Source organism: Acomys minous, assembly GCF_964271855.1.
Source record: "Acomys minous genome assembly, chromosome: 12".
Classification (NCBI taxonomy): domain Eukaryota; kingdom Metazoa; phylum Chordata; class Mammalia; order Rodentia; family Muridae; genus Acomys; species Acomys minous.
In genome coordinates this window covers 107,005,575-107,032,595 of record NC_140493.1, presented here as the reverse complement: position 1 = coordinate 107,032,595, position 27,021 = coordinate 107,005,575, and the positions used below count along the sequence as shown (strand labels likewise).

General features: G+C 53.8%; 1 protein-coding gene across 2 annotated transcripts in view; it reads right to left on the bottom strand.

Annotated features, from left to right (window-relative positions):
• Positions 1-1,467: 1,467 nt before the first annotated feature.
• TMEM104 (transmembrane protein 104) overlaps positions 1,468-27,021 on the bottom strand; it is a 59,954-nt gene continuing 34,400 nt past the window's right edge. For both annotated transcript variants that reach the window (XM_084751651.1, XM_084751652.1), the window contains exons 9-10: positions 20,799-20,892; positions 1,468-4,983 (exon numbers count right to left, since the gene is read on the bottom strand). In XM_084751651.1, the coding sequence (XP_084607777.1) occupies positions 4,223-4,983; positions 20,799-20,892 (855 nt within the window). In that variant the 3' untranslated portion in view covers positions 1,468-4,222. The remainder of the gene's footprint in view (positions 4,984-20,798; positions 20,893-27,021) is intronic.

Genomic DNA, 27,021 nt, shown 5'->3' with positions numbered 1-27,021 from the left:
CTTGGTAAAGATGGCCTTTGCAGTCTTCCAAAATTTCCCATTGGCAATTACATCTATTCTCCAACAATGACTTTGTGAAGCAAGCAAGTATCGGTCATTGGCCCAAACAGGGCAAGCATAGGGATCCAGTCAGACTCTCATGTACTGCTAAGAATGTAAAGTTAGGGTCCTGCTGTCCTGGACAGGCTAGGTGAGGGGGAGCCTGGCAGATACTTCTCCCAGGTGACGGAGAGGGAGGCAAAGTTGGGGGGAGGAGAGTGCTAGATACAGTGACCCCCCTGGAGCCAACTCAGTGTCGTCTACTACGGTCTCGGTCTCGCTTACGTTGACTCTCACATCTCCAACGACCATGCTGCTTGGGTAGGAACCACAAGAACTGAGCCCTTTTAGTTTTGGGAAAAACTGCAAGGTCAGACACATTGCTGTCTATGGCCAGAGTCTGGTCATTCTAGGAACGGGTGGCCCATATATCACGGACATGCTTATAGGCTGCCTGACAGCCGGCTAGTCACAAGATGGAGCCAGGCAACAGCAACAGGTGGAGGTCCCGAGTCTAGGTGAGCACTGACGACAGGACAGTGCCCTCCGGAAGGGACACAGCAGTGACAGGGTTAACTGACAGCCCCAGGAGTCAGGGTTTGTGCGAGAGAAGGTTGCAGCCAGCCGGTGAAACTGGGAAGAGGTGGGAGGTCTAGGCTGCTCCGCTTGTTGCCCAAGATCATTAATAACCAAGAACTGTAAAGATAATTAAGAGTCAAATGTGGAACTGAGCCCTGCTGTCGGCTCCCTGGCTCAGGTGCCAGCAGCCTGGCTCTTTTCTAGGAATGTATGAAGGGGCAAGAGATGCAAGCGCAGATGCCTTAGCTGCCTGATCATGGTGCCTGGTTTTTTGTTTTTTTGGGGGGGGGAGGGTGAGGTCACAGAAGGGAAAGCATCTAACAGGCCCTAACAACCCCACCCCCGATGCTGTTTTTCCCCCTTTTGATGCGACATGGGAAAAACAAGGCCCTGCCACTTGTCTCACAGTGGGACATGCTTCCAGTCTGACCCAGTTCCCTCCTGTGGCTGCCCTAGCTGCTTCCCTCATCTGTCTTTAGTCAAAAGCTCATATGCACATCGCCATTTCCCAGGGAGCCAGTGCTCACAAAGGGGGTGGGGGTAACACAGTACCTCTCGCCATGAGCCTCCCTCCCTCCAGCTTTACTTACCTTGCTCTTTGCAAGGGGAGGGCAGCCCTCAAGTTTCCTAGAAGACTAGGGCTCTACAGCCAGTCCTTCTCCCAAAGCCTCCTAGATTCGGATGACTCCAGGCCCATAGCCTGGTTCTGGGGTGCAGCAGGCAGCAGCCACAGGATTACCACCTCATTAGGAGGTGATGAAGTTACGTAATATCTGGGAGTCTCAAGAAGTCTTGTCAGTCCTGGGTTACCAGGACAGTCATGGCTGGCAGATGACATAGGCGACAACCATAGGCAATAGCAGCTTTATTAAGGACTTTGGTGCTGGGATAAGCTCAGTCCTTGAATTTCCATGACCTATATCTGGAGGTTTACAGATGCTTACGGCTCAGAGGCCACGGGGTATGACAGTTTGGTCCTCACAATGTGGAGGGGCATGCAGAAGGCTGACAGGGCTTGTCTGCCTGGCAACTTCTCAGCGGCCCCTAGCAATAGTCAGTCTTGCTTGGTCCTTTACCCCTTAGGCAGACATCGGCTTTCTCTGCCCCTGGGTCCGGAACCACCAATTCCTTCAGCTAGAGTCCCATGAAGCAGGCACTGCCTGTTGCTGAGGTTGCTCTTGGCTCCATGCGGTGAGGACAGCTGTGTGGCCTTGGGCCTGGCATGGTGCCCACTGCCACTTTCTACCACTCCGCAGTGCCTCACAGCTTGTCACCTGCCATCTGCGCCAGCTACCAGCATCAGGTGAGGCACAGCCAGATCTCTTGGCACTGTGCTCCGGTGCTTGGCTGGGCCTGGTGCTCTATGGAGAAGACTCACTCCCACCTTGACCTGGCCTGCCCTTGGGGCTGGTCCAGAGCAATGCAGATAGACGGCAGTGACAATTGCTGAGTTTCAGACCTCCTCCAATAGAGACTGAGGTCTGGGGCCAGGCTGGGTGGCTTGTCTGCTGCCCTCCTGACCACTAACTTCAGGGCCTCTTTGCAGGCCAATACCGTGACCTAGCCTATCACCTTACCCCGGTGATAGATTTTTAATGTGCTTGATGCCTGTGGGGGAACCAACTACACCCACAAACACTAACCCTCTGAGTCCTCCTGGCTACCAGCGACAGAGGCTGGAGTGAGGAGGAAGGTGACCTCATGTGACTCCTAGCAGGCCAGACAACAGGTGGAGAGCAAAGAGCAAAGAAAGCAGACAGCAGCAGTAGAGAGGACTTCCCCTGGGACCAGTGATGTGGTCACCAGGTCCCTCCTCCCTCCTGGGCTGGGGCTTCCCTAACTTAACTTGGGGGTGGAGGGGAATGCAGCAGCCACTTAGCCGCTCTGTGCAGCTCCAGATTGCCACATAAATCAACTTGGGCTTTATGATGCTAATAAATTTTCCACCAAAATTTGGTTTGGAGCCTGGGGGTGGGGTGAGGTGTGTGTTGCAGTAAGATGATTTAATCGGCTTTGTCCTTAAGCAAGAGGGAGAAGGGTAAGTACAGATGTTTTAATTGAGTTCTCAGCAAACAGACTGAGCCTGGGGGAGGGGGCAGCGCTTCCCTATGCTTGAACCTGCTGCTGTATTGCTTTCCTCACTTGTCCCTCCCTGGGCATGGTCTAAGATGCTGCACCGGCGACCACTGTAGGGATGTCTGTTTTTCAGGAGGATGCACAATGATGGTGCTTAAGAACTACAGATGTGTGACAGCGGTGAGAAAGCTGTGGGCAGGCCCGCTGCGACCTAGACATTCTTAGAGGCAGGGGTGCTGGGGCCAGAGGTGGCAGGTGCTGCCAGTGGGACCTACCTTCTCTGCACAGGTTCTGCACAGGCCTCTGGATCCTGGGACATCCAACAACATAGCAGAGTTCAAGCTTTAAATATGGCAAGATGCAGAAGGGAAGAGGGCGCTGGCGCAAGTTCCCTCACTAGGGTGGAGCAAGGCACTGAAATCAAGAAGGAGGGGTAGGAGTCTGAGACCCTCCACCCCAGAGGCAGTTCTGTCCAGGGCAGGTGGGACCAGGCCCAGGACTGGGGCAAGTCAGGATCGGGAGGGATTCCTGGCGCCCAAAGCAGAAGGCACATCGAAAACGCAATTCATTAATCACTCACTGTTCCAAGGCCTTGGGCCTAGTGGGTGCATGCCTGACTGAATGGGAGGCAGCGGGGAGCCTGGCTCCTTCCACAGGAATGGTGGCAGGCACTCCCTGTAACCCCATGGAAGCCACGGATCTGGAGATTGTGGCCACTGAGCACCCAGGACCAGGCTCCTAAGGGCACCGCCTTAGTGTTGCAATGCAGTATGGGAGCAAGCTAGGCTGCATACTACCAGCCTGACCTTTTGCAGAGGTCTCCCTGCTGTATCCCAGGGCAGGCAGCTGCTATGGGTGTGGGTGGGGTGATGAGGGCAGCTTCTCAAGTGGTACCCTGCACTTCAGGAGGCCCCTGGGCTCCAAAGGAGAAGCCAGGGGATAGAGGGTCCCTTTCAGGGACCTAAGCAAAGGGCTTTCAACCCTGTGGAGGGATGCTGTATCTGCCTGCTGCAACAGAGCTGGCACCCACAGCAAAAGCTCTCATGGCTCTTGTCGAGAGACCCTGGTGCCAATTAGCACTTCCTGTCCTTGTCACTAGAGCTGGCCAGGCCTCCCATAAGAAAAAAACTTAGCAACCATCAGGACTGGCAGGAAAGTGGGTCCTACCCATCTCAAGCAGGCCAGGTTAGGAAAGCCAGCGCCTGGGATTTGCCTTTGAAGAGGCAGCAGCTGCTAGTGGACGGTCAAGGATGCAGGACAGGGCACGGGGTCTAGTATAAATAGCAGCAGTGCTGGCACTGTCTCCTCCACGGCACAGAGGAGGGAGCCAGCCTCCGGTGGCAGGAGTGGAGGAACGCGTGTAACAACCATGTTCCCAGGCAGGAGGGCTGTCCTGCAGGGTGAAGTCCAGGGTGGGGCCAAGAACCCCAGCCTCGCGTGCTCCTATAGACCTGGGTGGCAGCAAATCTCGCGCAGGGAGGCTGGAGCCGGGCTGTCCCAGCCTCCTGTTGTCACGCACATCCTGCTATCAGAGCTGGGTCTCACTGAGGACAATGTTGGCTGTGACAAAGAAGAAACAGAAGAAAGCCCATAGCAGCACAAAGGCCACCCAGAAGGTGTGGCGGAATGGAGACCTATGCTTGTTGACAGTTCCGTAGCCGAAAGCCAGCTGGGTGTCCTTGCGGCAGAGGTATACCAGGAAGGCAGGGATGACATACTGAATGCCAGTGCCTGCGTAGGCTCCAGTGATGCCCACCAGGGACTCCAGGTCATGGGTGCAGAAGGCCACCAGAATGGGGGGCACCAGGGTGATGGTGGGGAACACCACACGGTCTACCACCCATGGGTACATGCCACCCTCACGGTGAAAGAGTGTTTTCCAGTTGTTGCGCAGGGTCACCGCGATGATGGGGAAGTTGGTGCTGATGGTAAACACAGGGAAGAGGCCCAGAAAGAATCGGACGGCTGCAAGGCCCACGACGTCACACCTCGCAAAATTGAGGGTGTACATGTCCATCAGGCTGTCACCACGGAAGCAGAAGATGGCCGTGAAAGAGAGAAGTCCATAGAAGGCCAGGATCAATGCGTAGTCCAGGAACACCAGGCGTGTGATGTGGCGCTTGGAGGAGACGGGGGTGATGAGGGATGGCAGGGAGTGTTGGCACATGAAGGAGTAGACACAGACCCCAAACAAGTTCCGGATCCCCGAGAAGTTGGCTAGGGGTGGGTGCCCCTCTCCTTGCTTGTTCCCGATGCGCACCAGGGCCAGCACGATCATGACGGCAAACGCTGCAAGACAGGGAGGAGACCAGTGAGGATGAGCTGCCTCGCCTGCTCTGCCGGCCCTGTGCAAGGTCAGCCCAGCAGAAGGAACCATGAAAATCTCCCAAAGCCATGCAGGGTACCCACATTCTCTTCTCCCTCTTCTGGATCCAGAGAAAGGAGATGCTGGGGTGACAGGTGCCAGCTTCCCCTTATCCTTCAAGCTCTCTCAGGGGCTCCGTCAGCTTCCCGTCAGAGCCAGAGGTGGGGGTATGGGTGGGATGTGGGGAGCTGAGGGCTGAAAGGCACGGCACATTGGGAAGGAGGCATTTCTTAGGCACAAGCCCCCTGCTACACGTGGGTAAGAGGGCAGGAGTGCTGGAGTGGGCAGGATGACCAGGGTCTGCAGCAGGTGGGGCATGGTAAGGGGTCACTCTGGGGAAGAAAGGGCACCAGAGAGCAATGCTGGCCCTAAGGCTGGCAGCAAATGGCATGTGGCTCCGCTCTCTGGGCTTGGTGACATAGTTAGAGGATGGGAAATTTGCTGTAGAAGGGCATCTGTGACCTTATCTGTTGAGGGCAATCAGGCTCTGCAGAGACAGCTGGCTGTGCCTCCTCTCAGGCCCTCCATCTGTGGGCTGGCTCACTAGGCCTGCTTCTAGAACCTGAAGCTCATATACTACAGCAAAGCAATAGACAAGGGTTCCTGCCTACTGACATGGCATTTCTAGCTCTCTCCGGCTTCTGATATCTTCCTCTGACATCACCCAGCATGACGATGGGTCGTAACTACTCAACACACACACAGACCCCTTAGTCTTTGCTGTCTCTATTCCAAACAGGTCTGAGACTCCTTGTAGTCTGAGACAAACCCAGAGGGCACATGGCACTTCTTTCTGAGTGGTGGGAAGAAGAGCCTGGCATGTCCTGTCTGCAGTCCCCATTAGATAATCAGGGCTCTTCTTCCTCAACTTGAGGCTGGGGGACGTTGGTACACCCCTTGGTTCTTGGGAGAGGCTGTTCTGCTGGGACACACAAGAAACCAGGCTAATCTCTTTTCCTATGAGGGCACCTGGGAGTGGGCTGGAGTCATCTATTACTTTTAATGAGAGTTGCCTGACATGGCAGGGGGAAAGGATGGGAGGGGGAGCTGAACAGCCAATAAAGATGATGATTTGTTTTAGCTCTCACAGAGGCTCAATTCTACCACTCCTCCTGCTCCAGGGCATCACAAATCTTTCCAGCCCAGGCCAGTCAAGGGGAAGGCACCCACTATTTCCTTTCTGAGCCTCAGCCCCAGACACCAGGAGTCTGGCTCATCCCAGACGTGTGGGAAGCAGGAGGTGTACTGGGGTGCGATGTGAGGGAACCCTCCAGTGGGCTGGAAGTGGTGCTGTATGTGCTGGTGAGGGCCCCAGAGCCTCGGAACAGCAGAGATGCTGCACGGTGGCTTGGGTGCCTGGTAACCAACTATTCAAGAGGTGGGAGTGAGCAGCTGTGCCACCGCAGGAAGACACTGGGTGAGAGCCAAGGGAGTAGGCATTGCAAGGCCACATTTAAATCGTGTTTTGCCACCACTGTTTGGGATGCCACCTGTGACCTGGCCCTGCTCCAGGCCTTGGGCACAGCCAGCAAGAATCTGGAAAGAGGCCAGTGGAGAAATTCTGCAGCTGTCTGTTGCTTAACCTTGGCCTTGGGTCGTGTGAGAAGGCAAGACGGCAGCAAGAGTCTGGCAGTAAAGATGCCAGCATTTCATAGCTGGGTTTGGCATCAGGTGCTAGCTGGCTACTCCTTCCCTGTTCTCTGAGACAGAATTAGGAGCTGTGACTAGGTGCTGGCCTGCCTGTTCAGGGTGGCTGCCTGGACAGCTCTGGCTGGGTCCCATTCCTCCAGGACTTACCTGTGACACGGCCTTCCAGCACCTGCATCCTTTGGTCAGGCTTTTCTAGAGCTTTCAGGATGGCCCATCCCTAACTAGTCTTATCTGTTGATGCAATTCCAGAGACTAGTGACCCAGCTGGGTCCAATGGTGCAGGCCTAGAATCCCAGCTCCTCAGGAAGCTGAGTTAGGAGGATGGTAAGCTCATAGCCTGGGCTACACAGTGAATTCAAGGCCAGCCTGGGGAAATATGTGAGGCTCTATCTCAAGATGAAAGTGGCTAGAGAAGTGGTTCGGCAGTGGTTGAGAACACTTGCTACTCTTCCAGAGGATCTGAGTTCAGGTCTCAGCACACATCTCACAATCGCCTGGAACACCAGTTGGGCACACATATGTGGCATATACTTACATAGACATATCCATGTAGATTTTTTTTTCTTGACAGGGTTTCTCTGTGTAGCCTTGGCTGTCCTGGACTCACTTTGTAGACCAGGCTGGCCTCGAACTCACAGCGATCCGCCTGCCTCTGCCTCCCGAGTGCTGGGATTAAAGGCGTGCGCCACCACCGCCTGGCCCCCATGTAAAATTTTTTAAAAAATGAAAGCAAAGAGGACTGCAGTTGGAGCTAATAGCAGACTGCTTGCCTAGTACGCACAAGGACCTACCTAGGTTTAATCTCCACTAAAACAAACTCCCCACCCCCGTTCCCGCTTTCTAAAACTAAGTTTGTCCTGGACTTTGTGGAACAGCAGCTTCACCTGAAGGGGACAGGCTCATCTGTGTTCCCTTTCTCCCTCCCTCCCCTTAGCCACACCCGGCCCCATCTGTCAAATGTGCCCCAGCTGTAGGGACAGCATACAAAGGCCACTGGACCAGGTTAGTCCATATCTAAGCAGAGATGACATGATTCTTGAGGGCCTACTGTGCACTGGGCCCAGGGAACACAAAAGGAGACGTATCTTCACACCCGAGGGAGGAAGGCAGTTCTAACACATGTGCCCAAGGAACACTGGCCAGCCACAGGTGGGGACACTCGTTGAGGCAGAGGAAGTGCACAGAGGTCTGATGGAGAGCCCCAGGCAAGTCCAACAGAAGAGGCCCACTGGCTCCCCACCACTACCTTGAGCATACTCAGATGGCACTGTCCCCTGGGAACAGAAAGGGGAAGGGAAGAGTGTTGGTCTGGCTTCCAAACAGTTACCTCCAAAAGAAACATTTATGTCCCTAACTGGACAGACACTGAGAAGAGAAGAAAGCAGGGGTCGGGGAGCTTGGGGGCTCTGACCTTCAGGGGTCCCAAGACCAAGTTACAAGCTTTAAACCTCACTCTCCTGGGGGCTGGAGAGATGGCTCAGAGGTTAAGAGCACTGACTGCTCTTCCTAAAGGTCATGAGTTCAATTCTCAGCAACCACATGGTGGCTCACAGCCATCTCTTCTGGCCTGTAGGCAGAATGCTGTATACATAAAAAAAAAAAAAAAAACAACTCACTCTCCTGACACCAGACTCCTTTGTCCCTGGCACCTCCTGCTTTCCCCAGGTGCCAGAGGAGCGGCAGAGTTCACCAGCTATCTCCTAGATTGATCGCCCCGTCCCTGGGGAGGCGGCTGCTCCAAAAACTCATTAGGTCTGCTAATAAATCAAGGTGAAATAAGATGACAGGCTGTGAGCGACTGACAGCGCAGAAGGCGCATAGGGGACTGCCGTGCCACCCTGGCTTATGCTAGCTGCTCACCTCCAGCTGCAGGGGAGGCGCAGGTGGACATGGAGGTGAGATGTCGAGTGGTCCCCAGACATCCAGGATGTCCCCATTGGAGATGCAGGGGTCTGCCCTTGAGCAGAGCCTGCAGTTCCCAGGTGGCCCTGTCTCTGCCCTAGCCTAGGCTAAGCTCTGAGAAGCCAAATATGCATACACCTGCTTTCCACACCGGAAGTCACACTCCAAGGGGTGTGGAGAAGCATCGAGGAGCCACAGAGGAGTCAGAAAGCTGGTGAGAGCTTGACATCAGGTCACATGGGGACAGTGGGCCTGGGAAGATCATCTGTACAATAATAGAGTGGGTAGGGGGTGGAAGAGACTTTTTTCATTTATAGAAGAAACAACTGTGCTGGCTTTGTATAACACGAGGCTTGGCCTGGACCACTCACTCATTCACCCACCAGACTCAGAGTATCTGCTGAGAGCTGGCACTATTCTGGTCACTCAGGGCTCAGTGCACAAGACAGACACAGGCTCTGTCGGCACGGAGTTCAGAAGCAGGAGAACCAACAGGCGAGAGGTATCAAAGACAGTCACCACAAAAGGAACTGGCTAGTGGTCACCTTAGCAGCAGGACGATGACGACATCCCTTTGGTGAGAATGGTCCAAGTTCAAGGGTGGAAGCCTACCTAGCAGAGGAGAGGGGAAGCAGGTCCCAGATGCTGGAGGGCATATAAGGACCTTGCAGCTGCTCTGTTCCAGGGTCGGTGGCTGCCACACCTGTCTCGGTTTAGGAGAGAAAGACAAGGAAGGCTCACTGCAAGGCAACGATGGGGAGCCGGCCTCCCCTCCAGTTTCCAGGCTCCCTGACTCTGCCTGAAGCCATGAGCCATTTCCAGGCTGACTTCTGACAGCTGATCTAAGTTTTACAAGCTGGCCTTGCCATATTGATTCACCTTGAGGGGCAGCTTGCTCCTCAGCATCTAACTCCCAGGGAAGGAGGGAGGGAGACAGGTGTGGTGCGGAAGGCAAGTCATTATCTGAGGAGCAGAGACAAAAACAGGCGCTGCGTCTCATCTCAAACAACACGGGAACCGAGCCGCCCCACAGCACCAGCGGCACCTGGGTGGCTTTCTTCCCTTTCTGCTGGCAAGAGGCAGATAAAGCCTTCTGGGCGCTGTCTGACCCAATGCTGTCTGTCTGACCTCAGAACATCTTCTTGGCAGAGAGAAAGGGCAAGCCATACCCTCCTGGATAAGTGCCAAGGACAGAGGCATGCTGATTCCTAAGAGCCTCAGAATAAACTAACAGCACCCCTCCTAAATCCTATCTTGCAGAGCAGGCCCTGCCTTCCCAGGACTCGCCCCAGGGCAGGGAAGGTGAGCAGGGATTAACTGGCCAGGTGAAGGCTGATGGAGTTAGACATGTTGGGGCCCAGGGCAGGGTAAGCAGGAGTCCAACAGTAGGGTTCCCATAGCAGATGTCTTAGGGCAATTGAGAGAACACAGGAAACGGTTTTGCTTTTTTCCTAAGCACACACTCAGTTCCTCACTCCTGGCAGAAACCAGAGTTGTCAGAGAGCATCTCCATTCCTCACACCCTGGAAACGCAGCCTGGGGCAGCCACCTAAGAGCCAGCTCGCACTGGAGGTGTGGAGGGGAGAGCTCCTTCTGCGCTCCCTCTGTGCAGCAAGTGACCTGGCTGACATCCATGTTCTCTGGGTCTCGGCGAGGAGCATCCTGTGGCTCAGTGTGGTGTGAAGGAGGGGAGGACCTTGCCTTCCTTGCAGGATCCTGGCATCTTGTGGGGCTGCCATGAGTTGGACCACCTACCTACCTTAGCCACCACTGATGCTGGGGCACATGGACCACTGCTGTCCTACCTCCTTCCCTAGGGGCACTATGGTGGTGAATGCGGGGCATGGAGTCCGTCTTAGTGGCTTTATGTTTTTCCTCTTCCCTGTGACCTGCTCTGACCTGGCATGGGGTACTTCTGAGTACGCTGAATGCTGCCCAGGTCGCTCCTAGAAGGTGGCAGCAAAACCACAGAGCTTAGGCCAGCAAGTTGGCTGGGTGGGTAAAGGAGCTTGTAGGCAAGCCTGACAGCTCGAGTTCAATCCTTGGGACTCATATGCTGAAGAACTGACTCCTGCAAGGGGTTCGCTGACCTCTAAATGTATGCCATGGCACACACACATGCACGCAACCACACAGAAATCATAGAGCCCAGGTTATCCTCCAGATTATACGTAGCTAAGGATACTCTTGAGCTCCTTACTTTCCTGCCTCCACCTCACAAGTGCTGAGATTACGTGTGTGTACCACCATGCCCAATGCTATTATTTTTTTCATACTTAGTATAGCTGAAAGATACTTTGATATGCTTAATACGTATTTTAAAGTGAGCATACTCTTAAAGATTTATTTTTACTTTTATTCATGACTATACCACATATGTGTGGGTGGATGGGGAGGCCATCGAAGCCTCCAGAGCTGGGGTTACAGGCAGTTTTGAGCTGTCTAGCATAGATGCTAGGAACTGAACTCAGGTCTTCTGGAAGAGCAGGAAGCGTTCGGAACCAGTTAGCTGTCTCTCCAGGCCCAAACGCGAGTATACTCCTATGGGGCAGGGGGCGTTCACTGTTCTTTGTGGGTACCTGCAATGTACTGACTTATTGGGGATTTGAGATTCCTGCCTCCTGCCCAGACCTCAACCTTAAGGTTTAAGCATGACAAGAAGTGAGTAACCAAACTCTGCGCCTCTGTTGGCTCTCCTGATGGGGAACTGATAGGTCTGGGCTGGAGGTGTGACACTGTCTCTAGAAGGTGAAAGGAAGGCCGAGACAAAGCATTTACCTGGCATGTGTGAGGCCCAAGCTCAATCCCTTGTATCTTGAATGACACGGTCCCCTGGGCCGTGACAGCTAGGGTGTCCTACTCTGCAGAAAGGAGGTGCTGGCTTGGCCTTGGGGGCTAAAGAAATAGTACGGGACCCAAGCCACCACAGAAGAGGGTTGACGCATGTGAAACTGGAGCACAGCCCTGCCCCCAGCCTGTGTCCTACAGCAGGACCTCAAAGGACAAGAAATAGAGCTGTGGTGGATAAGGAAGGCGTATGTCCATTTAGGCCGGACCATACGCTACAGTCCCGCCTTAGCCCCCAAGTGCCCAAGAGGTACACAGATACATGAAACTATGACTCTCACAGCTGAGGATGGACCCAACAAATACCACCCCCGTATGTCAAGCCCTAGACCCTCCCCACCAACAGACATTTTCCTTTGTGCTTCCCGGAGATGGAACATGTTTTCTAAGTCTCGTTTGTGGCTCTGGCTCCAGCATAGCACATACAAGGAAGCAGCCATCCATCGAGGTTGCTGTCAGGAGGACAGCGCTCCCTTCTCCAAGCAGAGAATCAACGTGCCAGAGCTAACGATAATGAATGGCCAGTGCGCACGCATCAGTGGCAGGAGCTGGGGCTGGTGGAGGACTTCAATACAGCTTTGTCCTTTACCGCCACACTGCCCTCCCAGGACACAGCACCATGGGTCCCGGCTGAAGCTGGGTCATAGGGGGGCGGGGTAGGAGAATGACAAGGTAACAGGGCTGAGAAGCAAGATGCGGCCTAGTCCTAAAACAGGTGCCCGTGATTGGTGCTTGTTCTTTAACCAATAGGATTAACTGCCTGCAAAAGGGGGGAGGGCACATTCAGACACAGGAAGAGAGCTTGAAGGGTGGGGGGCTGCATCTTACAGAGGGCTGAGGGACAGAGTCTGGTTTTTAAAAAAAAAAAATCAGGAAAAGTCTGGGCTGAACCTGAGTGCTGTTCATCTTCAGCAGCTTGCTATCCTGCCTTTAAAAACAGACACGCTAGAAGGCTGGCCGCACGGGCCAGCAGGCAAGTGCAAGTATGACAACCGTTTGATTCCTCAGAACCCATGTAAAGGTGGAAAGAGAGAAAGGACCTCAACAGGTCCCCATGACACATGCCCTGCCTCCCCTTCTCTCTCTCCTCCCATGCCCCAGACAGACAGACAGACCCTCACATGATAATAATAAAATTAAATGGAGGTACTGGGGGGTTAGTGCTAAGCAGAAGAAAGTGGCCAGCATAACAGCGACTGGCACGGGCAGGGACTGACTCAGCGCAGTCACTAAGAAAGCCGTCCCCTTATCATTGCCATCGCAAGGCCTTACTTTCATTGCTGAGGTGTGGCTCCCAACACAGCGTGTGGCATACGGCTTTTCCATGTGCTCAAAGGAGGAGACTGGGATCACTCTGGCGACTCCACCTTCCAGTCTGTCTGGGAGCTGCAGGAGCTTGCCCTGAACACCCGGCACTGGTACCAGCTAATCTGAGGGGCTCTGGAGGTCAGGGGAGTGGGATGGGGGATTCAGGTGCAGACAGCTCAGACCTGCTCTGCAAAGATCCTTGGTGCCTCTTCTTGCCTTATCTAGGGTAGTTAAAGCCATACAAGGTAAGTGGCCTCCACTGTGTGTGTGTGTGTGTGTGTGTGTGTGTGTGTGTGTGTGTGTGTGTCTGTCTGTCTGTCTGTCTGTCTCTCTGTCTGTCTGTCTGTCCTCTCTTCACAGATTCTTCGATGCCTGAGTTGGTCTATCCTTCCTGCTGTCACTCATCTACCTGAGCAGGGACCAGAGGTCTCCAGTGTGTTCCCTGGGAGAACAAGAGAAGCTTGAAGATGTCTGATGTACTTTGGGGTTCTGGGTGAGACTTCCTGAGACTACATGGTCTGCCTCTGCTGTCCTTGCCTGTAACAACTCACTCCTAATGCCTTTTCTGCCGAAAGAAGGGGATGTAACCTAGCCTGGCTCCTGGTGCTAGGCGGCTCCCTGTGCCTTCCCGAAGAACCAGTCCCATCCACTTTCAGGACTAATTCTACCCCGTGGCTACAGGCTTCTCCTGGACGGGCTTGGAGCTGAGTTCTCCCTCTCTGCCTGAGGTAGAAGACACAGGGCAGGCACTCAGTCTCCAGAGCAGCCAAGTTCCTAGTCTGAAAGCAGGAGTTCTGGCCTTGTCATCCTTCACTTCCCCCCCTCGGCGCACACAGGTGGCGCCTGGGAGACAGAGTCTCCATTTTTCATTCCTGAGTTGTCAGGGCAGCTTGGTTAGTGACCGTGGGGACGGCAGAGTCAGGAGCCTGGCTGTGGGCCAGCTAATCTCCTTCTTGGAGATTGAAACATAAAACTTCAGGCCCAGCAGCCGTCACCACTGAAGGCTGCTTGGGCCTTCCCTCCAGAGTGGTCAGCTGGTGCAGAGGGACTCAGAGACGAGGGAAAGTAAGAGACACCAGGCCCAGGGGGGTTCAAGTCCCCTGGCCTAAAGAAACATCAGCTTAGGAGCGGTGGGGCTGCTGTGGCTCTGTAGGTGGTGGCTGTAAAGGCTAACCCTGGGCATGGACTGTGCTTATGACCACCGTGACATCAGGTCCTTCTTTCTGCCGACCACAGGTGCCTTCCGTTGCCTTGGAGTGTCCAGGTAGCTGTCCCACCAACCTTTGGGTGGATCAGCAGTTCTGGTCCGGTGGGTAGATCTGCATGTAGCCGAGATGCACGCAGATCAGAACTGTCAACAAGTGGACCAGCTGGGACAGGAGGCTGGACAAGAATGGCTGCCTTCTCTTCGTACCTAGCACAACATTCTGGTTGATCTTGACTGAGGCTGGCCGAGGGTGCAATTGCCAGCTGGCTCTTCTCTAGGAAAGGGTCACAACATGTCTGCTTCACCCCAATGGCCTGTCCACAGAAACCCCAAGTTCCTCTCTACACACTGATCTCTGCGTGTGCAGAGAATGTCTAGAAAACTCAAGAGTGCAGTGAAGATCACCCAGGGCTTGTTTGGGTCCCCTCTACTTGTGGAGTAGCCACAGAGAGCCCTGGAGAGTGGCCACTGGGCAGGGCAGTGTTAGCTAGCACATGGAGGCTGGCTGCATGCAGATGGGGACAAGGCTTTTCCTGGACTCCTGGGTAGCAGCAGCAGATGGCAGACGGCCCAGGCTTACAAGCCCCCTAACTGCTGGCTGTGAAAGATCAGAGCAACCTCACTAGGAGACTCTCTACTGGGGGCCACCCCAGCCCTGGGGACAGGTGGAAACCGGAAAGCCCTCCTGTGAGACAGGCGAAGGTCTCTTTTTGGGGACCTGTGGCCTTGTTTGCCATCACTACCTAGTTGCACCCCGGCTGCTGGCTTGGCAAACAAATCTGGGGCACTTGTAGGGGGTGGGGTGGGAGAGCAGGACTGAACAACTTCCCCAGGCGGAACAGCGCTGGCTCTTCTGTGGATGCCTGGCGAGGATGGTGTCTGACCCACTTTGAGGGGAGCGAGGAGCTGGAGAGGGGAGGAAGCCCTATGGGTCCATGACAGCCCAGAGGAGGGCGGTGGTGCTCCACAGCGGCCTTTATTAGAAAGAATTGCGTTTTTAATAACACCAATGGGGTGCTCTGAGCTGAGCCAGCTGTCGGCAGAGCCTAGGTGGGAGGCATCTGTGCACGCACCGGCATGAGTGGGTGGGTAATGGGATTGAAGTAATAATGCTGTCGTGGCCCCTTCTACCCCCAAGAACTCCCATAGGGCAGCCAGCTGGATATTCAGGGAGGGAGACACCAACAGGTATACTTGCTTAGGGCTCAGGACTGAAGGCTTGGCTGCTGGACCCATGGGGATGAGGGATGGTGCCTTGGCTGACTCACGTGTCCCTGCTGCTCACAGAGGACTACAGACAACTCCCTAACCTCAACAATATGATGAGTCTGCTCATCTCTCTCAGGTGGGGGTGGGGGTGGAGGCTGGGTGCAGGGACCACAGCTGGGGCGGGGGTTGGGAGGGGCAGGGAAAGAGACTACTTTGCTGGTACTAGGCATCATAGCTCATTTTTTTGGACCATGGCTGAAGTAATGTCCCTGACCTCACAGCCAGTCCCAAGGGAGCTTTATTCTACGGCTACTCTCAGGATGTGGCAGCTGATTGTAATGGCAATGAGGGCGATGCTCCTGCCTGAGTGCTGAGCAGGTGCCAGGCATGGGTCTAATAAGTACCTTCAAGCGGGTCTCACTGTATTTTCACAGCCCTCCGCAAGGCAATCTTCCTCGCCACAGCACACAAGAGGGGCCCAGAGGACGGAAGCTTGGTCTGTGCATGGTGGGAGAGGATGCCATCGGGCCACTTAGGGAGCAAAGCCAGCAGGTGCAATGACACCCAGCAGGTGCGTCACCCTGCTGAGGTACTGTGCTCACACAGCTGAGGCACCGGGCTGCACTGGAAGGCCCTAGGCCGGCAGGGAGCTCAGTGCTGGCCTGGAGGGTCATCTCCATTACTGCAGACAGCAGAGCTTCTCCTTGTGACTCCAGAGGTGTTGACTGTCCAAGTGCCCTCAGGCTCAAGTGGTGGCTCAGCAGTTATGAGCACCTATTGCTCTGTACAGAGGACCCAGGCTTGATTCCCTGCATCCACATGGCCGCTAACAACTGTCTGTAACTCCAGTTCCACAGGATCCGATGCCTTTTCTGACCCTCTGGCACCGGGCATTTGTGTGGTACACATACACACACACGCAGACAAAGCATTCATATACATAAAAAAAAAATCCAGTCTGTCATGAGAACTGAATCCACGTTGGCATTTGTCACCTATATTCTGACATTTCCCCTGGACAACCAGCTATTTGCAAAGGGCATCTAAGTCTTCACACCCCACTGTGGGACCACAAGGGCAGAGGGAAGCCGGAGCTCCTAGGCACCGCTCTGGGGGCCTGCAAATGACCCCGGCTCCATTTCAACAGATGGCAGAACAAATTCCTAATTAAGCGCGAGAAACTTTCCAGCTCGGCACATTTATTCACGATTTTCCGGTCCCTTGGGTGTCCGTTCTTCCCTGCTTGGCTTCTGGAACCTGAGCCAGCTTACTGCTTCCCCAAGCTCCCTGCTCAGCTCTTGAGAAGGAACAGCCCTCATCTGGGGAGAGGGGAGAGAGGAGAGAGGGAGGGTGTGTGTGTTGGCAAGGGGTGGGAAGGAGGGTGGGAAGGAGGGAGGGGTGGAGGGAGGGGAGGAAGGTCTTGTGGGGGCCCGTGCCACACAGCTGCTTCTCAGAGGCAGAATGACAACTTGGCAGAGGCTCCAGAGGGCTTCAGAGATCACTGCCCAAAGGGAGTTCTAGAAGAACTGCCTGGGGGTGAGCTTGGCTCAGAGGAGAGACACCCTTACTGTGGCCCAGGCTGAGGTAACTTCCATGAAAAGGGCTGCCTGTCTGGTGTAGCTCTGGGGACTTCTGGGGGATTCTGCTGCTTGGTCCTCCTCAGAGCAAGGCCTGGAGTCAGGTGGAGGAGAGTGCCTGCTTCTAGCTGAGGAGAACGCCCGCCCTGGCAGTTCCTCTGCCCAGCTGGGAGCTTAACCACACTCACTGTGGCTTACATTACTTAACTGCAATTTTCCTTTTCCTGGGCGGCTCTGCCACTGGCAGGCCCAGCTTTTTAAGTCCAAAGGTCTGAGTCTCTCATGGTGAAAAATGACTGCCTTGTGCTGTCACCCACAGCAGTGCGCCTGGGAGCCTCCTGACATTTGATTATCTCTCCGCTCTAAGGGAGAGAGAGGCACCCGATGGCAAAGACAATGTGTCAAGACAGCGGCACTGCTACCGAGAGGCGCACTAGCTGGTCCTTGCTCAGGCTCCCACTGCTGCCACAGACCCCCATGGCCACTGTCTCCTGCTCAGGAGCTGCTTGGAGGCCCAGGAGTCCTAAGGTAGAGTTGGGGCTCTTCTGCCCCGTAAGAGGCAAGATGGTAGTTCCACAGAGGAACAGTGCCTCTGAGCCAGGCACTTGGCTTATGTACCCAGTGCTGGCCTTGAACTAACTTACTTTCTTTCTTTCTTTCTTTCTTTCTTTCTTTCTTTCTTTCTTTCTTTCCTTTCTGTTTGTTTTATTGGAGACATGGTTTTTTCTGTCAGCCCTGGCTGTCCTAGAACTCACTCTGTAGACAAAGCTGGCCTCAAACTCAAGAGATCCGTCTGCCTCTGCCTCTGCCTCCCAAGTGTTGGGATTAAAGGTGTGTGTCAGCACTGACAGGTCTTACTTTTTTTCTTTAAGATTTATTTTTGGAGTTTTGGTTGTGACTAAAGCCCTTTTTCCAGCCCTGTTTTTATTGTTTTAAATTGTGTGTGTGTGTGTGTATGTCTGTCTGTCTGCATGTGTGTAAGTGCACATACACGCAGGTGTCAGTGGGGCAGATGCATCAGATCCCTCTGCAGCTGGAGTTACAGGTGGTTTAAACCACCCATGGGTGCTGGGAACGTGTGCATGCACTTGCTCCTGTGAATGTTAGTGGCAAGTGTGTGAGGTCAGAGGACAACTCTGCATGTCAGTGTTCGCCTTCTGCCTTGCTGTAAGACAGTCTCTCTCGTTCCTGCTGCATACACCCTGAGCCTCTGTCTCCCGCCCCCACCTTCCCAGAAGAACTGGGATCCCAGCCCCCTGCGATACTATGTCCAGCTTTCATGTGGGCTCTGGGGAGCCAAACCCAGGTTATCAGGCTTGTATGGGAAGTGGTTTTTACCTATTGAGCCATCTCCCTAACACACCCAGGTGTCTGGCCTGATTCAGGGGGAGGGTAGAATGGAAAGGAAGCAAAGACAGGTCGGTGGGGGGCTTCTAGGATCTGGGGCTTGCGGGCATCAGGAGCTCTGCTGGGATTCTGACCCCATTCTAGGATTCGCAAGGAATGTTTACTACTGTTAGCCTCTTCCTTTCCCTTTCACAAGCTCCTTCCCTCTACTTCCTTTCACCCTTTTTGAGACAAGGTCTCGTGTAGCTCAAGCTGGTTTTTCTATATATTTGAGGCTGGCCTTGAACTCCTGATCCTCCTGCCTCCCTCTCCTAAGCGCCTGTGGTATATGCCACTACACTGGGCCCAAGCTTCCCTCTTTAGATGGATAATTTGTTCATAAATGTAAGTTAACTTTCATTGTCAGGACTGTTGTCTTCTTCCGAGCTGATACAGGGGTGCTGGCCCCCACTCACTTCTGCTCATCCCTCAGTGTCATCCCAGCAAGGACAGAAATGAGAAAGGGTGCTACTTCAGGCCACAGAACCCCTTCCCAGGCCAAGGCCAGGCAACCGGTCGGGAGATAGGTAGGTGGGGGACAGAACACTCTTCTCCAAACCCTGCCGACAGCAGCAACTACAGCAGCAACCACTGCCACACGCTGCCCCAGTCTCTCTAGCAACCTATGACCCCAGTCTGCCTGGCAACCTACAATGTCATTACCTGCTTGTCTCTAGGAGTGGCCCTACCCAGGATTATAAAAGGACAAATCCACCTTATCTCTTTCTCCTGTTTCTCTCTTCCTCTCTTACATGTTGCTATCTCTCTTCCTCCCTCTCTCTCGGGGCTGCCCCCTCCCTCTCCCCCCATGCTCATATAATAAACTTCTCCATAACGTATCTTTTGTGTGGCGCATAGTGCATATTTTATGATGCTAAAACACAGCAGAAGCAACAACAGCAACATCATCAACAACAACAGCAACAGTGTGTGAGCCCTCTCACACACATCACAAGCCAAGATATAAGAGATGGGGGGCAGATCTAGCCAATGGTCAGAACATTCTCCATAGTTGGGTCGAGAGTGGGATATGACTTTCTCACGTACTCTGGTGTCTTACATTTGACCATGTCCCCTGGAGGGGGAGACCTGGTGGCACTCAGAAGAAGGACAGCAGGTTACCAAGAAGAGACTTGATGCCCTATGAGCATATACAGGGGGAGGATATCCTCCTCAGTCACAGTCATAGGGGAGGGGAATAAGGGGAAAATGGGAGGGAGGGAAGAATGGGAGGATACAAGGGATGGGATAACCATTGAGATGTAACAAGAATAAATTAAAAAAAAAAAAGATATATAGTGAGTATAGTGAGATCATCTAAAAAAAAAAAGAGAGAGAGAGATGGGGGAATAGATTGCATTCTGACCCCTGCCAACCTTGACTTCTAGGCTCCAAGCCTTCTGGAACTCCTGAATTAGAGAGGTATTGGGGGGCTGCCTCCACCCCTACCCCCACCCTCGTGCTACAGAACCTGCTCTAGCTGGAGCAGGCCAGGTTGCTTAGGAGGTTGATCTGCCTTCCTCCTGTGGAAACCAGGACTCCTGTTGTTCCTCTACTGCGTTGTGGGAGACAGAGGCTGGGAGAACTTCCTAGAACTAGCGGACATCCTTAGTGTGAACGGCACTTAGCAGAGTCATCATCCTGCTGGGGTACGGCATGCAATCAACAGCAGCCCTGGTCCTGATGAGGGTTAAGGGGCCTCAGGAGGGCAGCCAGGAAGAAGCCCAACCTAAATTTCTCTGGAGACTCTGGGCCATGGGGCCAGGGGACCTGAACAAGTTCCATGTAGCCAAGGCTGGCCTGGAATTAACCTACTTTGTAGCTGAAGGCGACCTTGAACTTGAACTAGCTGAGTGCTAGACTACAGGTGTGGTGCTGGGGCCCAATCTGGGCTTCATGCATACTGGACAAGCACCCCACTAAATTACACTTCCAACCCATCCCTCTTTAGCTTTTATAGTGAGAAAAGTCAGATGCACCACAGATAGCCAGAGGAGAGGCAACAGTAGCCCCACGGCTGACTGATGTCAATCCTGCTGCACAGCGGCTGGCTCCTTCCCTGAGGTGGCCAGGATGGTATGGCAGAACTGATCAGATACCCAGTTTAAGGGGGAAGATCCTCAACATCAACCTGAGGACAGGGTACTGTCGCCTGGGGTATCTGCCAGTCGGAAGCCACTATAGACAGCGTGGGTATCTTCACACTGCAGTAGTCCAAGACTTAAAGGCTGAGGCTAGCTGCTACCATGACCCACGGGGGTTTGTGGATGAACCTTACATCACACCCCGGAGAAGGCGGGAAGGTGTTCCTGCCCCCTCCATGGGGCACAGCCCAACCCAGCATGGTTATGTGAAGGAGGCTGGACCAGAATCAGCAGTTCAGGTCCTAGCCCAGTTCCATCCAGTCAAGGTGACCTGAAAAAAGGCACTCACATTTTCTGGTACTAAATTTCCCCAGCAGTAAAAGGCCAACAGAGCACCTGCCTCCTTCTCGCCCTCTGGAAAGGTCAGAGGACCAGGAAGGCTGACTGAAACAAGCCACTACCACATCCCAGCTGGGAGTTTGCTTGGCTTCTCTGCAGAGGTGGGGGGTAGGGGTGGGGGTGGAGGGGTGGGGAGAAAGGTAGATAACTGGGAGATTTCTTAGACTCACCTATCCATCTCATGAGGGAGGTCAAGATCTGCAGGTACTTTGTCTTCTGTACGTCGAAGAAGGTGAAAGGACCAAGGAGGAGGGTGAAGACAGCCTGGGGATGAAACAACAATGAGGCGGTGTGCAGAGGTGAACACACAAAGCAGGCTGTGAGGGCGCTGAGGCTGTGAGGGCACTGAGGCTGCGCACGTAGCTAAGGCCTGGGAGTAGCACAGGCGAACACTAGGACTTGCTGACAGAGCCTCCCCAGCCTCCTCAGCATCACTAAAGGTGAACAGCAAGGACAGGGGCAGGATGGGAGAAGCCAGAGCCTCACTTCTCTGCTACTCCTACTTCCTGTTTGGATGTCACTGCCACTTCTAGGCAGGGCCAAGGCTAAATCCTGGGGCCTCCATCCAATCCATTCTGCTGACTTCAGCAGGCACCGACGCGGGAGTCTCAGGCCCAGCGGTGTGCTGCGCGAGTGTGGCTCAGGGATGAAATACCAGTGAGGTGACCCAGAACAAATACCAGACAGGCCCTTACTATCACAGGGAAAGGAGGACAGAGGGGACAGGGGACAGGAGGGCTCTGATAGGCAGAGGCAGCTGAGAGGATAAAGACGTCATCTTTCAACAAGGAGGGGAAGCCAGAGGACAAGAGCCAGGGTGGCTGGGGCCACTTAGGGAAGTGTCCTGGATTAACAGCAAAGGAGTCATCTAGATGATCTGGGAGTGGGGCTGGGGAGTGGCTCAGTTGGTAGAGTGCTTGCCCTGGGTTCAATCCCCAGCTCTGTAGAAACCAAGTGCAGTGGCACACGCTCTTTATCCCAGGCCTGTTGTCCCAGCACTCCGGTGGTGGAGGCAGGAGGATTGGGAGGTCAAGGTCATCCTCATCTACACAGAAGAGCCCAGGGGGTGGGAGGTAAGCTGCTAGAGCGCCCACCATGGTGGGGCACACTTTGTTTTATTTTCTTTGGAGAACAAGGGAAAATGTGTAACTTAAAAAGGGGGGGGGGGGCTGGAGAGATGTCTCAGAGGTTAAGAGCACTGGCTGCTCTTCCAAAGATCCCAAGTTTAATTCTCATCAATCACATGGTGGTTCATGACCATCTGTAATGAAACGTGGTTCCTTCTTGTGAAGGTAGGCATACATGCAGGCATACATGCAGGCAGAATACTGTATAAATAAATCTTTAAAAAAAATTAGTCTGGCATGGTGGCACACATCTGTAATCTCAGCACTTGGAGAGGCAGAGGCAGGTGGATCTCTATGAATTCAAGGCAAGCTTGGTCTACAAATTTAGTCCAGGACAGCCAAGGCTACACAGAAATCCTGTCTTGAAAAACCAAACCAAAACAACAAAATTTGAACCCTGCCTTAGACTGCTGGCCTGTGGGGTATGTGACCCCTTTCCAAAGAGCAATCAGGAAGATATGGCGGTATCTCAGAGGGGGAGGGGCAGGGCTCTCCATGCCAAATTGGCTGCGCAGGAAGCAGAGGGAGTCAAAGCTGCTCCTCGAGTTAAGATGGTACCATTTCCAATCTGCCACTCGGAAGCAGGCGAAACATCAGCCCTTATTAACATTTACACTGTGCCATTTCATCACGTTGATGCTAATGACACTCACCAGAGATGCAGCATACGGTGTTGTGCGGAGCCTGAGGAACTTGGGGAGAGGGATCTGGGGGTGGGGGTGGGGAGCTGAGCTCTGGCCCTAAGAGCGGGGTGACTCCATTACAGCTGCCAAGTAGGGGGGAGATGACAGACAGTTCCTGTGACAAGCAGGGGGGAGCTCCTCAGAGGAGGGGGGAAGCCTACTCCACCCCCCTCCACAAGGAGGGCAGGAAGTGGGGGAAGCTGTGACCTCTTATCCAAGTCCATTATCACTGTGAGAATGAGTGACAGGAGGACTCCAGAGCCGCCTAAGAAAGGCTCTAATTAGCAGGGGTGGGTGAAGGCGCCCTGGCAGTCACTCGGGCTGGGAGATTTCTGGAGAGGTCTTTCTGCTGGGGGCCTCAAAACCAGCCTTGCTTCTCTTCAGTAAAAGGGCGGGGGGGGGGGGTGGTTAGGGAATCTTTGTTTAGGCCTGGGTGACAGCAGAAGGAAGAGGAAGGGACTCTCTGGAGAGGCAAAGGCAGGTGTCTGTGGGTCAGGCAGGAAAGCTGGACTATTGTAAAGCACGCACACCAGCCACCGCCCGTGGCCGAGCCTGTCCGGATGCAGCACCAGCAGTAAGTCATTTAGGAAAATTACCACTTCAGGGAACTTTCCATTGATGAGTTTCTCTTTTGAAGCAGAGAGAAGGGGCTGACAGGGTGAAGCATAAACACAAACTGTGCCCAAATGACTTTGGTCTGCTGGAACTGGGCTTTTGGTTTGCCTGAAGGGTTGGACAATTCGGCTCTGACCTGTGATGCCTCCAGTTGTTCTAGAAGCCAGACATCTAGGGGTGGCTTATGTGAAAGGTCAGATGTCATAGAGAGCATGACTCCTGCTTTTTAGAATGTTCTATTGCATAAAAACAGGGTGGTGGTAGTGGAGCCATTCTGAAGGGCAGCTAAGCATCCCGCTGCTGCAAAGGCCCAGGGTCACCCTGCAGGGGCCCTTGCACAGAGGCCTCATCCATCTCCCTCACCCTCAGTGCACACTTGTAAAGACACGGGATGCCCCACTTTGTGAAACCATATGGGTGGACTCCTAGGTGCAGTGGGTCCTGGGGGCAGAGTGAGTGACAGAGTCAGGATGAGGGCCCATCTGCTTAGAGTTCCATATTTAGTTTAGTCACCAGGGAAGCGACCTGGTAAGGGACCTGGTGCTACAGTGCTCTCACAGGACTGAGCTTTTCATCCATATCCAGGGACACAGGCCAGGAAGTTCAGGGCCCTGAGTCACAGGCAGCACACAGAGAATGCCAAACAGCGGGAGGGAGCCCAGATGTGGCAGCAGGACCTGGAGCCAGGGCTAATGAGTGAACAGGTGTCTTTTGCAAATTAGCTCAAGCCCCAGCTAATCAAGCATGGGAGGGGGCATCCACAGTGACAGAGTGGAAGTGGGAGGAGAGAGGTGTCCTGGGGTCTAGCAGGGCCCAGCACCGAGTGGCTACCAGCCAGAGGGAGGCATGCTATCTTTCCTTGTACAGAAAGACATGAAGAGAGAGGGAGAAAGCCAAGAGACAGCCTATCCTCTTGGGTCTTCCAGTCTAGCCTATATGACATTATAAATTAGTCGGCTCCTGAGCAAATTTTCCAACCCCCAAATGCCATTGATCAGTTCCAACTCAGTCTCCGCTCAAGGACTCCTGTCGCCCCTCTCATTATAGAAAGCAGGGACACTGGCCATAGCAGCCAAGTGTGTTTCCTTAAAAAAAGAAAGAAAAAGAACCAGCAGTGCTTTGATTTCTAATGAAATCATCAAGCTGGTTTCTGGGAATAAAGTCCGAGACAGACTAGGAGGGGGCAAACGGGGCCACTCAAATCTCTCTTTCTGGGTCACTGAGTTTTGCTACGTACCAAAGGCTCCACAGCAGCCGTGCTGGAGCCTTGATAGACACGAGGCAGCTCCTGTTCCCAAGGCACTGCGGGCAGCACGCAGCTACTGCTTTTTTAGAATGTTCTGGAGTCAACTGTTTATCAGTGCTGTCTGCCTCTCTGTGTCCCCCAAGCAGATGACATCCATCCCAGCTGCTCAGGTGCCAAGCGTCCAGCTACCTCCAACCTCTCTCAGCCTCAAGCACTAGGTATTTGTGGTTGCCATAGCAAGTCCACCCAACAAACAGCTCCAAGCCACAGAGTCTCTCAAAGGCCAGGGGTCTGATATAGAGCTCAGCAAGGCTCCCAAAGGTGCCACAGAGCACCCCCGGCAAAAGAAGCCACACCCAGTGCACCAATCAAGCACAGGGCTGCCAGAAAGCTGAATTTCTCCCACTTGTGTTAGAAATGACCCTCAATGACATAGTGGAGAAGAGAGAGCTCCTGGCAACAGGCTAGAGACTAGAAGACCCTGGGGAAGGCACTGGCAGCCTTACACGGTTGGGCAAGGCTGTGTGGGCTCCCCACCCCCCATCTCAGCTAACACGGAGTTTTATTGAGGCCAGGAAGTGCTGAGGCCTCAGCTTCTAACTCGGTGGTTCTCAACCTTTTTAACGCTGAGACCCTTTACTACAGTTCCTCATGTTGTGGTGACACCCAAGCATAAAATTATTTTCATTCTGCTTCATAACTGTAATTTTGCTATGGTTAAAAATTGTAATATAAATTTCTCAGTGGTCTATGTGACCCTTGCAAAAGAGTCTTTTGACCTTCAAAGGGGTCATGACCCACAGGTTGAGAAGTGTCATCCTAACTGGAGCCTCCATTCCAGAGTAGGGAAAACAATACTGTGCTATTGACAAGTGGTCTTTAAATCAAGGACACTGCTAAGGCTGAGCCATGTTCACCTTGGGCCTGATCCCACCACTCTCGGCATGCACTGAAGCAAGGCTCCAGGCTCACTCAGTCCTGTCTTGTGTCAGGCATGCTGGCTGCTGTTTAGAGGGGAGCCCATGAGTGACAGTGCACATGAGGGCACCAGGTAAAGCACTGTGATGCCGACTTTCCCTGGCCCCAAAGTTTCCTGGCCAGAGAAACAAAACAGAAACATACATTTGGTGTAAATCACAAATTGCCTCTCCCATAAGAGGTTCCAAAGTCTCAGGTCCCACAGCCAGACAGGAATCGATCACAGCCTCAACCTCCTTGTCCCCCTTTTCATCACTCCACTTCTATCCAAGTCACCCTGTGATGACGTCACCACCCAAGGCCACAGGCCCCTTCACATCTGCAAAGCGCTCACATGTGCGGCTTCCTCACAGCCTCCCTCACTGGCAAGGACATCAGAGCAGGCAGAGTGACTGAGGAGACAGGGACTGGAGCGGTTCAGGGTCAGAGGAAGAAAGTTGCAGAAAAATACAGACACCTCTGGACACAGCAGTGTTCTCGGCTAACCCAGCTGACCGCATCCATCACAGGAGGCATCTCCCTGTGCCCTCTCCTGTCCCCCACCACGCTCATTTCCATCACTGGCCTTTGCCCTCTGGACCCTCCTGATGACGGAGAGTCTCCCTTCTCTGGCCCTGCCTTCAAAACTCATTCAAATGCCAGTCTCCTCTGCAGTTACCACCGGCTTCTCTAGGGCTCGTGACTGAATCACCAGTGCACGGGTGGCACCACATGACTTCTGTCCTGCAGGGAACAGAGCTCCTGCTGCATCCCAGCAGGAGAGTCAGCATGCTGAAGGCAAGGGCCATATCTCTGCTTGTCCCAACATCCAGAGAAGACTGTGCACACGCGACACCCGTGAGCATGAAGGGGCGCTGTTGACTATGCTGCACTTGGGGAAATGCTTGAGAGGAAGGCGTCACACTGTGTGGTGGAAGAGGCAGCCCTAGCTTTGCTGCCTTGCTTTGTATCCCCCACTGCCCTTCCTGCCACAGCCAGGCAGCTATGCAGGAGCACACCTGCTCTGTTGACAGGCAATCACCACATTGCGGGGGAAATCTCTTTCCAAAAGCAATCTGGAGGGCTGGGAGGTGTGGCTCAATGGTAGAGTGTTTGCCTGGCACATGCAAGGTCCTCTGTCCCATCCCAGAACTGAGGGAGAGGGTAGGCTATGAAGGAGAGGAGCCCCCCCAACAACAATGCCAACACCCCGCCAAAAGAGCCTTCTGAACTATAACCAAACAGTGACTCTGCAATGGTCTCCAGAAAAGGTCACATCTCAGAAGAACCCTAAAAACTAAAGGTCTGCAAAGGGGTTGGCCTTTCTGAAGCCCCTACTTGGTAGGATTGCCAGTAACAAGGCCAGCCATCAGCTCTCCCTGAACAGAAAGCGCCCCTAAAGCACGCGTCTCATTTTTCCCTTACGAGAGGAGGGGGCGGCCCGCAGCTTCTGATTAGAATTTCAACTCTGGCAATAAGATAATGGGAAACACTCAAGGAGGCAGAAGCCGGCTGCTGTCAATCCAGCTGGGGCGGAAGCTCCAGGATGGTGTGCTCGCGTGGCAGCCTTCACTCCCACAGAAGGCTTGACACTGGCAGAGGGCGTGCTAGACGCTGCTGGCCACCTCCTTACCAAGTGGGTGAGGTTTCCCAAGTGCCTGTTTATTTACATGGCCCTAGAGGAGTTCTCTCCCTGACCCCCCCTTGTCTCCCTGACACCCCCCCCCGCCCCCCGTGTGTGTGTGTGTGTGTGTGTGTGTGTGTG